The 12,149-nt window shown below is 39.9% G+C and overlaps 1 protein-coding gene across 1 annotated transcript in view; it reads right to left on the bottom strand.

Moving 5' to 3' along the window:
• FAT3 (FAT atypical cadherin 3) overlaps positions 1 to 12,149 on the bottom strand; it is a 634,426-nt gene that overhangs the window by 498,244 nt on the left and 124,033 nt on the right. Inside the window, exon 2 of the mRNA XM_045191687.3 lies at positions 2,329 to 5,637. Coding sequence (XP_045047622.2) covers positions 2,329 to 5,620 — 3,292 coding nt within the window. The 5' untranslated portion in view covers positions 5,621 to 5,637. The remainder of the gene's footprint in view (positions 1 to 2,328; positions 5,638 to 12,149) is intronic.

Raw genomic sequence — 12,149 nt, 5'->3', positions numbered from 1 at the left:
GCAAATCAGAAACATATGTAATGAATGCAGAAAGAGAGAGCGAGCGAGCACTGAAATAGGACTGAGGAAAGATGTGGGTCCTAGATCCATCTACACCCTCTTGTGGGGATGTGACCTGACACACTCCATGGCTTCTCTTTAGCTCAAAAGAGTGTGTGTTTTCATGAAAGAGCTTTTTAAGTCATGTAGCAATGTCAAAATGTAAGTGGCATTATTATCATCTGTGACAAAACTTATTTTGTGCACTCCAGAATCTACCAGAACAAATGCAGGACAGTAAGTTGTTTTCTCAACAGAGGTAAAGGGTATCAAACTCTTGGAGTCAAGACTTATAAGGGCAGCTATATCATCAGATGAAACTACGCACACATTTTTCTGAAGTAACACCCAAAATGAGAATGAAATGGGGAAAATCTAGGTCACTCTCACCAAATTGATCCTGCCCGTTCTCCCCTGCATCAAGCTACTACACCAGGATGGAACTTCCTAATAAAACAGTACCATGTGGTTTAATGCAGTCATCTAGGTAGCAGTGGTAAATGACTCAGTCCAACACCTTCCTGCTGACCTACCTACCCACATCCACCTGAGTCCCAAAGGTAAGCTTCTCTGCCTGGAGAGCCACAGAAACAATGGGAGTCTACGGAAAAAGGAAGGGTGATTAACGACCTGTGTCATCAGCCAATGAGCGCAGGGTTTAAGGACTTTAAAACTTGTTTAACACTTTACTGCCTTACAGATTTTAGATCAATACCAAATTTGTGTAGCAAGGAACACGCAAGGAAGCCTGTACTTGTCTTCAGATGCAGACAGCATAGTATAGGGCAGTACTCACAGCTGAGTTTGAAACCAGGCTCCAAGTTATCTACCCTCTCTGAATGTCAGTTCATGAATTCAGTATTAGTTCTACTCACAGGGCTATTGGGAGAAATACATAAGACATACAAGGTCCTTCATACAGTATGCTGCCCATTGTAAGTATTTGAAGAAGTCATTATTATTAGTAGTAAAGTATTAGCACAGAATAGACACTCAGTATAAGTTACTTCCCTGTCTTTCTCATTTTGTACTTCAAAATACATTCCAGTCAAGTAGCCAGTTATATATAATAAAACAGAGTAAGTGGCTGAGTCAGAATCCAATTTCTTGACATTTACTTTCTCCTTTATTACAGCTATGAAGACAAATTTTATAATTTGCACTGTCCATAATTAGAGCCCATGTATACAAAAATTACAGTTTAAATCTGTGAGAATACATACTTTGTAACTCCTATCCAATATTGAATACAATTTCTCAAATCCTTTTTCTAGTATTATTGATGTACAGTTAGTATCTCCATAACAGACCTTCCCACTCCCTGCTCTAATTATCATCATCATTACTGGGGAAAAAACACCCTATGAGTGTTGTTGAAAATGATTTAACACATATAAATATGTCCTGAAGACTGTAAAGTGCTGACATTACCACTTACACAAGAATAAAGACACAGCTCCTGTCGTGAGATGTCCGCAATCTACAGTAGACTGGAGAAATGCACGGTGCCAATCAAGAAACACACACATGTGCACACATGTCGCGGCACATGTGCACTTAAGGACAAATAATACGAATAGAAAAAATACACATCTGTTTCTATGATGGAAAGTAAATAAATAGGTAGGGGAAAATAATAGCATTGGGTTTATTTTGTCCATAATTAAAGATATTAAAAATCAGTTCTCACAAATAAAATCTTTACATCAGTTTAAAAAATCCATAACATGCTTGCTCTAGTCTATCATAAAAGCATTTGTAGAAGCATACCCCGGTACGCTAATGGGGCGCGCACAGCACAAATGCCTGTCGTTCCAGGGCCAGGTGTGCCAGTGAAACATGAAAGACCAAGCAACTGATGCAGTATCGCTTCAGCAAAGAATTGCCGTAAAGGGAAAGATTAGTATATACATCCATTTGAAAATCCATTTCACACTTCTAATTTAAAGCCAATTCAAATGTAATTTACTTTATCAGGACCCTTAATTTAGTGAAAGTCAAAAGTGCAATCAACAGAGGTGAAAATTACATAACGCTTACAAAAGATAACCCGGTAATAGGGCTAAACCAGAAAAACAAAAAAATAAGGACTCCTACTGAAAATGATGGCTATTATTGTATAAAGAGGTCTTATAAACCAACATTCTAGGAAAAAGCTTTCACTGTGTCATCTCTGCACCAAATGCAACCTCACTTGTCATTCTTTTTCATTGTGAGAATATCCGTTTACTTTTCCAAAGTTGATTTGAGAGGTGAAATGACACTTCTGACACGGAAGATTAAACTTACCACTCTCGTCATCTATATTGAACCTTCCAAGACCACTGCCATCCCTGATGGAGTACTGGATCTCTCCGTCCCTCCCAGAGTCCTCATCACGGGCAGTCACCTGCAGCACACTTGTTCCAATTCGTGAGTTTTCTTTCACAGATCCAACAACAGCAAAGTCTGGGAAATAGGGGGTATGGAGGTTTTCATTGACATCTACCACTTCCACTTCCACAAAGGAAATGGATGACAGAGAGACAGGCCGCCCTTTGTCTTTAGCCCGAACCGTGAGGTTATAGAACTGCTGCTTTTCGTAGTCCAGCTCTTTGCTCAAGCGAATGGCGCCGCTTGCTTTGTCTATTTCAAATCTCCCATTATAGTCATTGACCAAAGAATAACGCACTTGACCTCCCAGTCCAAGATCTGGATCATGGGTCTCCAGCCAAGCAATGACAGTGCCAATGGGGAGATCTTCAAGAACCTTCACACTATAGCTGCTGGGAATGAAAGCTGGGGAGCAGTCATTAACATCATCCAAAAATATCTTAAGAGTGACAACTGAAAAGAGCTGCTGGCCACTTTCTGCCTTGTCTCTGGCCTCTATTTTTAATGAGTAGTTTGCTTTAGATTCCCGGTCTAGCTGGTCAGCTACATAAACAATTCCAGTTGAGCTGTTGATGGCAAACTGCTGTGTATCTGTCAAGACTGAATAAGTCACTTCACCATTAGAACCCAAGTCTTTGTCTCTGGCTTCCACTTGAATAATCTCAGTACCAATACTTGAACTTTCAAGAATATTAACCGTGTAACTATCTTGAAGAAAAATTGGACTATTGTCATTAGCATCTTCCACATTGATGGTCAGCAACCTCCATGAAGATTTCTGTGGATTGCCTAAGTCATAGATGGTGATATTAAGGAGATAGAGTTCTGTGTGCTCTCGATCCATGGGCAGAAGGACTTTAAGTTGCCCAGTCTCCATATCAATATTAAAGCAACTATCTGTATTGCCATCAGATATTGTAAATAGCACCTTTCCATTGAAGCCAGAGTCGGCATCATAGGCTTTAATCTTCAGGATGTTAGCACCAACTGGCAAATTCTCCTTCACAGCCACATCAGAAGGAAATGACTTGTCGAAATGTGGTCCTTGCCTATTCACTGAATAAAAGTCAAGAAATCCATCTTCCAGATTCAGTTTCCCATTTGCTTTTGCCTTCATGAGTAGTTTCTCTGCCAGCTTTTGAGCCACACGAGTTTCTCTGCAACTGAAGCTCTTTGAAGACACCTTCCCATGCAGGACTGAAATGTTAACAGACATGGGATCTGCAAAATTTTCTCCATCTGTTGCTGTAATCCTGAGTGCAAATTGACCGTTTTTAATTCCAGAATTCATCAGTGACTTTTTAAGCTGTAAAACCCCCGAGTCTGGGTTTAAATAAAAGAAACCAAGTTCATTTCCAGAGATGATTTTGTACTTTACAAGTTCAAGTTCATCAATATCGATTGCTGAGACAGCTGTGATATGACCCCCAACTGGAAAGTCATATGAAATAACTCCCTGGCAAGCCACTTTTTCAAAGAGAGGGGTGTTGTCATTGACATTTCCTATTCGAATAGTCACATTTACCTCACTTTCATGGCGGTATGGGGAACCCCAGTCAGAGGCTCTGACAATGAACCTGTAAATTTCTGGACAGGATTCAAAATCCAATTCTTCTGTTGTGCTAATGACACCTGTAAACTGGTTAACAGCAAATGGCAACAAATTCAGGCTGGCAATACTGTAGGTGATGTACCCATTTTCTCCTTTATCCTTATCAGAAGCTGAAACTGTCAGAACGCTTGTTCCCACTGGAACACTTTCATTCACAAAAGCATCATACACTGGCTGCTGAAATTCTGGGGTGTGGTCGTTTGCATCTTCTATGCCAATGGTAACTTGTGCTTCTAAATCTCCTTCCCTGTTTGTCACCACCAATTTATAGACCTCCTTCTTGACAGTATTCAGTGACTGTGCAGTGACAATCAGACCTGACCGAGGATTAATTCTGAAGTACTGTGCATCCTCACCAGGAGATAATTTATATTCCACATCCAGTGGTTCGGGGCTTAATTTTACTATAGTAACCACAACACCAGGAGGGGAAAATTCACTAATGCTCACATCGTACATTTCTTTTTCAAATCTAACTGGGACAGTGTCTCTTTGGGGGTTGGCAATGTGGACTACCTTTATGGCAGAAAATTTCTGAGGTGACCCCTTGTCTTTTGCTTGAAGAGTGAGATTGTAGCCATACGGAAAGCTCTCCCAGTCTACCTGCTTTCTCTCCTTAATCTTATATTCGTTTATCCACTTTCCTTCCTTAGCCAGGAAGAACTGATCTAGAGGATCCCCAGCCACAATGGAAACAGACTCGATCTCTCCATTGGCCCCCTCATCAAGGTCATCCACTGTCACCATCGCATATGTCGGCTCTCTGTCCAGTGAGAAAGGAACATGAGTGACTACATGGATCATTGGGGCGTGCTCATTGATTCGTTCAATGTGAACATAAAGCTTTGCAGTACTGCTCACTCCATTGTTTCCATAGAGTTTCATCCCTCGGTCCACAGCCAAAATTTCCAGGTCATACCTGTTCTTTTCATCATAATTTAATCGTCCACTTAAAGAGATGACACCACTCGTGGGGTGAACGGAAAAGAGATCAACTTTGTTTTTAAAGTAGTAGTAGAATTCTCCATTGGAACCAATATCTGCATCTGTTGCTGTCACCTGGGCAACACTAGTCCTTAAAGGTGTGCTTTCTGCTATTGTAACTGAGTATGTTGTGGGTGAGAATAAGGGTCTCAAATCGTTCATATCCAAAACCTGAATATTTACTTTGGTCCATGCTTCCAAATCCTCTCCTCGGACAGAACCTTTTATTATCAATAAATAACTGTCCTGAATTTCCCTATTCAATATGGCAGAATTGCCCCCTTTAGTTCTTATTCTGAGAAAGCAGAAATCTGCAATGATGACTTCCTCTGCTTTGAAAAAGCCTTCCTCATCTCCGGATACTATTCTGTATTTGATATCCCAGGACAGATCAATTAAGGTTATGCCCATTCTACTCTGACTGTTGACGTATGTCCGTGCTGCTGAGTTCTCATACACGGTCGTATTATAAATGGAATGTGTGAAGTGGAAGCCCAGGGGCCCGGTCCCTGGCAGCCCCTGGGAGACAGTAGCCAAGAGCTTGAGAAGCAGGAGGACGAGGCAAGAAGGAGGAGGCCGTGTACCCACACAGTACCCCATAGTTATATCCATCACATCATACTTCCATCCTGGAGGGGGGAAAGAAAGAGAGAAAAGATAAATTAACCAGAGGAAAGTGGGAGAAGGAATAGGAAATAACTGTTATGAAACATTCCTGTTACATTTTTTTATTACAATTTGTTTTACTAAAACATGAAAACCATTACAAGATGACAAGGAATTCAAAATCAGTAGGATTTAACTTCAACTTGTTTGATTATTTTTAAGGGACACTTTTATACTGTTGTTGGACATAATCATTGGTAAAAAAACTCTTGCATTCTGAAGTTCAATTTAGAAATATGTACTGGGAGCCTTAAAAACTGCATTTACCTTTGACTTAGAATTATTTCTAGGCAATTATCCTGTGGAAATAATTATAAAAGTATATACTTATAGCTCAGTTTAAAATACAAAAAAAAAATCAAAAAGATACTAATGGCTCATCAATGGAGAATCAAATCATTTTTGACACATTCATAAAGTGAAATATTATGCAGCCACTAAAAAAAATTATTTAAAAAGATGTGTATTTTCAGATATGATGAGATATAATGCTAAGTTAAAAAAGATCATAAAACAGTATATGTGGTGTGATGCTATTATTATTTAAACATCTACTGTACAACTAATTCTTACTTTAAAAAGGATTAACTATGTAGTGAGATTTGGGGGCTTATGTTCATTTTCTAATTTCTTCAATAACAGTATTCATTAATGAGTACATAATTAATTTACAATTATTACCTTTTAAAGAAATGCAACCAAGATATATCATATTTTGTTATGCTGACTTTTAAACTGATCAAGATTCATGCATAGTCCATCATAATGAAGATGAACAAATCATCGTATAACAAACAAAGCAGAAAGAACCATCCCTAAGAAGTTGCACCACCTAAGTAATATCCATGAGTGGACTGTGCTACTCAAAACAAGGAAAGTAAGAAGGACTTTGTGCAAAAAACCCAACAAATTAAAGAATTACAAGAAATTTTTTCTTAAGGGCAATTTAAGGAATGACTTTCAATGATTCTATCAGTCTACTAAATTTTCACAGTCACTACGGTTCTATATAGGTTAAAAGATAAAAATATTTTCCTATTTTGAGATCTGTCAAGTATTTAAAATAGAATTTGTGGGATAGGGGCTATTTAAGAAGGACTAGCTAAGTCTATTTATACCCTGATGGCTCAGAATTTTAGAATCCCTCAGTTTATGAGTCCTCACACTAAGGCGTCCTCTGTAGGACCTCACGCTCCCTTTCTTCTGTATGAAGAATGTGGAGAAAATTAGAAATGGGAAATGAATCCTTCTGCACACTGGGAGCTAGGCATTGTGTCAGGCATTTTCCCACTTTGTTATATTTAATCCTTGTAACAACCCTAAACGATAGGTACTGTCTTACCCAACCACATGTTAGGAGACTAAAAGAGAAGTTAACCTATTTGGTTGGAACAGTGTCTCACTCAACAGATGTCTGTCTCCCCGCTGGTAAGCAGCAGAGTGGGATCTCAAACCCTGGTCTTGCTTATTGTAAAAGCCATGCTTTTCTTTCATCACACTGTTTTCTCTTTAAATTATTTGTAACAAGAATGAAATAATTAAAGCCCCCGAGAAATATATATATATACACACACACACATATATATATACATATATATATATATATATATATATATATATATATATATATATATATAATTTAATTCTATTAAACTAGTCAACATTTACCATTGATGGGAAAGCACAAAGCCCACCCAACTTCTCTATTTGGTTACCTCCTGTCTGGTTTTAAAGTAGTTCCAATTACTGGCTGTACCCTGAAGAACACCCTATTGAATTTAAACTTTCTAAAATATTATAAACTACTTTATAGTTTGCAGTAGTCTCCCCTTATCCAAGAAAGATACTTTTCAAGACCCCCCAGTGAATGTCTGAAGCCACAGGTAGTACTGAACCCTATACACACAATGTTTTCTCCTATAAACATACATACCTTCTCAGTTAAAGGAAGCACTTTATGGCTTCTCTTTGGCATAGCCTAATTGCCAGCATCACTACTCTTACACTTACTTTGGGGCCATTATTAAGCAAATTAAGTGTTACTTGAACACTGAGACACCATGGGAGTCTATTTGTTAATCAAGATGGCAGTTACAACCAGACCAACTGTCGGGAGCAAACAGGGTGTAGAAGCTCTGGACAAAGAGGCGATTCACGTCCAGAGCAGGACAGCATGAGGTTTCATCAAGCTCCCCAGAACAGTGCCCGATTTAAAATTTATAAATTGTTTATTTCTGGAATTTCCCATTTAATGTTTTTGAACTGAGGCTGACTCTGGGTAACTAACACCTTGGAAAGTGAAACCCTGTATAATAGGGGAACTACTGCATAAAATGTTTTCATGTCTAGGGTTGGCAAGGCACATACCCGTTCTGTAGAGGAACCCATCAAATCTTATTTTCTCAGTAGCTGAGGCTGAATTAGAACTCAGGCTCTCTCCACGTCAAACAAGGTGTGTCTCTATGTTTCTGCCCCACTCTGTACTTCAAGAGACTCTCATAAAGCACAATTCCAGGCATGCATTTCTCTGATTCCAACTGGGGATAAAAATATGTCTGGCTGTTCTCATCTGCGTTAATATCTAGGAAACACTGAGCAGGCAGGTAGAAAGAGTATAGTTTAATATTGGGATTTCATAAGCAGAATAGATACTAAAAGTGAAAGGCAGAAAGATGGAATAGCTTTTTATAAAAGAAGTTCACTTCATATGTAATTCCTCTGCTGTCCGTCCTTAGGAAACGTCTCAGGTGCTAAGGGTGTGAAGCAGTAGCTTGGATGTAGTAGGTTCAAATATCCTAGCAGAATATCCCAGCAGCATGGGACCAGTGCAATGGGAGGTGCCCCTTGTGGAACACACAGCTGAAACAGGGGTCCCTCGGTAGGGATCACAGACATAAACAAGCAGAAGCTTTAATAATATCCTTCTGCATTAACAGACTCTTTTATTTCATCATCTGAGAATGCTCCAGAATAGGGAGGAATTGTCAGGCTCACTATGAACATAGTGGAAAGAGACATGGCTCTCATAAGGGAATGACCAAAGGCCGTGCATACTCTCCCAAGGCAGAAAACAGGGATCACTCCCAGCATCTCCAGGAAAATACAAATTCAGTTTCTGCCTCATTTCCCACTCACTATTCTATGCCAGGGCACTGCCTAAGAGAGCAGTTTTGCTGACACTTTGCTCAAAGAGTCTGGAATCCGTGGTCATTGGGAAGAAGGCCCCAGTGGTAAATTCAGTTCAACTGAACTTTTTTTTAGTCTGTCCACCCTCCCGACCATCACCACCCTAAACCCAGACTAAAGGAAACCTGATGGAAGGAGCAGCATCTCCTTTGTGGCTCATCCTATTACCAGCCCCCAGGACAGCACGTGCCACAGAGAAGGCACCCAGTACCAGTTTGCTGAACAGAGCATTAAGGTCCAGAATTAACCAGAGGCCCAGAAGCCTTTACTATTTTCACTTCCCAAATCCCCAAAATAAGCACATTTTACTTCAGAAAACAGAATCAGGAAATTAGACAGACTCAAAAGAGCCTTAAAGGTCAGCTGGTCCTATCTCCCGAGTTTACAGGTGAGGAAACTGAGGCCCATAAAGATGAAGTGATTTCCCTAATACCACGTCTCAGATATCCCAGGTTCAGAGCTGGCACCAAATGGAAACGTGTGTTGCTTGAATTATTTTTCTTTGAGTTATGTAACAATCTGAGGGCTGTGGTTTATCATCATTTTGCAGTGATTGTCATTTTCTGACATCTTATTACTCTCCCTGGTGCTACTCCCCGCCTCTAAGTAGTTAACTGTTTATAAGTAAACACTGAAGTACCCAAAGGGGACAGTTACTTTTACAACCCTTCTGGTGAATCCTTCAAAGCACAGAATGCTGTCATAATATGCAAAAGCATTCTTCAATTTAACTGTTCCAAAATTGGTACTTTGCATACTAAGTCTTTCTTTCAGCAAGATACACTGCTGGAATTTTTTCATATAAAGCAAAATTAGAGGTCTTAAATGCAAATACAAACAACTTCAAAGCAAACTGACATGGAACAGTATTACTGTGTGCTAAAACTAAAAGAAACGAAACCAAAAAACTGAGGAGGACTAAGCTTGTTGGCCTCAGTTCTTGAAACCAAAACATCTCATGAGGTTTTTGTATCTTTATTTTTGAAAGGAAGGAAGGAAGGAAGGAAGGGAGGGAGGGAGGGAGAGAGGGAGGGAGGGAGACAGGGAAGAAGGGAGGGAGGAAGGAAGGAAGGGAGGAAGGAAGGAAGGAAGCTTATCTGGCACAAATTAATTTAAAAGCTTTATAGGTTTTTTTCACTGAAATACTAAAGATTTTTTGACTTCCTTTGTTTAGAATGCCAAGATGTGTGTTGAGATTTTTTTTTTTGGTTGGGGGAAGCAGGATGGCTTTTTCCACATTGAAGCCAAGCTCTTTGTGAAGCCCACCTGATGATTATGGCGTTTTAGATGCTCTGCACATTGATTTATTCTGCTGCTTCTGGATTATTTTAAAGAAAGCACTTAGTTTCCAACCTCAGAGCCTATTTGCTATGACTTAGTAACATAATCAATAATTTTTGATATGATCTCCAAAGAGATCTTCAAGCCATCCATCAATCTCGGAGACAGTTAATTTTCAGAGGCAGTCCTACCTGCCTCCCCATCCTGCGGACCCACTCAGAGAGAGTGTCAGTGTGGGACCCAGAAAGGCAGGCAGACCCTCCTTCCCAGGGATGAATAAATACCAGGGACCTCAGGGTAGGGAAGAGCTCTCGCAAAGGCCACCTCTCTGGGACTGCCCTGACTCAGCAGGTGCCTCTGCTTGCCTCCATAACCTGTGAAGCTGTTTTCTGACATCATTAAACCAGCCTCCTTAAATAGCTGAGGCTTCTGAACAATAAAAATGGCATCTTAGGAAAACCTTCTATTTTTCACTCCATCTCTTCTCATATAATTTGAAAGCATTCTGTGAGCTAGACAGACATGGTACTGGGGAAATGTGCTGGTAGACTGTACAACAAGGAACAAAGTTGATACAGGAAGGTCTTGGCGTTACAAACATCCTTAATGATAGAACCGCAAATGGAAGCCAGCTACCACGCAGGTGAGTCCTACACCTACACAAAAGCTGTGTGTGTGCAGTGGGTCCAGAATACACACTGTGGTGTCTGACTGGCTGGGTTTGAATCCCAGCTCTGCCATTTATTTGTTCTGCAACCCTGGGCAAGTTATTTAACCTCTCTGTGCCTCAGCTTCTTCTTCTGTCAAATGGGAAAAATAGTTTCTACCAACCAGGATTTCAGTTAATAAATATGCAGCACTTAAAACAGTTTGTGGCATGTGGTATGTGTACAATTGCTAGCTATTAATATAATTTAGAAAAGATGAAATTTGTGAGTCATAAGAAAGGGAAGGAAATTCACAACATATTCTGGCATTTTCTTTGCCAACAGGAAAAGCTGCATCAAAGGTAAAGGAAAGGATGTCTTTTCTTTACCAAAAACAAAGGATTACTGTATTATACTCAAAAGTCAGAGAAAACTGACTTGAATGCAGGTTTTGCCTCTTAGTGATTGGGTGACCTTGGGGTAACATTTTTAAGGCATTTTAAGTCTCAGTTTCCTTATCTTTTAAATAGGGTTTATAAGAGTTCCTACTGCCATGTAACATGCTTACAGTCATGTCTGGAACACCGTACATATTCCATAAATATTAATTGGTATTTAACTATTAAGGTGTTCAGAAGAAGGGATACAAAATGGAAAACGAGTAAAAACTGGGTTAAGAATAAAGGGTCCAGAGCGAGATGATCCCCGGGATAGCCCACCCTTAATATAAAAGCCAGTCCGCTTGCATGGGTCAGGTCAGTGCCAGAGAAGCAACTGTACGTGGTGACATGGGCCCAGGACTACTGCCATAGCTCTGCAATTTATCCCGACTCCCACATGCACACTTTCAAACTCAGGAAACTATAGCTGCATTAGGGAGCTACGCCTCAGATCTGGCATTTAATTCCAGAGGAGTTACTAGCAGGGTTTCCCTGTGCGATGATGAGTCCCAGAACAGCCAGATACTGCTAAGCCCTATCTTCCAGAGCAGCTTATTCTGATACTGCTCAAATTACCGCCCTCATGACACTACTTTATGTTCGGAGTCCTTGCTCCTGAAATCAGTTACACGCTGTCTGTATGACACGCTGGGGAATAAAGTTTTACTCTCTGGCTGATGCTAATGGCTGCCTGAAAAGAAGAAAAAATGTTTACTATGTCGTTTTTCTTAATACAAACCATTGTAGCTCGAGCGTGTACAGGATAATATACTAGGCATTTGGGTCACAAATAATTCATGTCATGCTGTTACTCAGCTTATATCATGATATACTGTACCAGAGCCACATAAGCTAATTGAGCTTTACAGTCAAAAGGATCATAAAATTGTCTAGTCCAACACTCTAGTTTTAAAGTTGAGG

The sequence above is a fragment of the Desmodus rotundus genome, chromosome 5 (assembly GCF_022682495.2).
Source record: "Desmodus rotundus isolate HL8 chromosome 5, HLdesRot8A.1, whole genome shotgun sequence".
Classification (NCBI taxonomy): Eukaryota; Metazoa; Chordata; class Mammalia; order Chiroptera; family Phyllostomidae; genus Desmodus; species Desmodus rotundus.
Note: the sequence above shows the minus strand (reverse complement) of the source record. Positions and strands in the feature narration are given on the sequence as shown.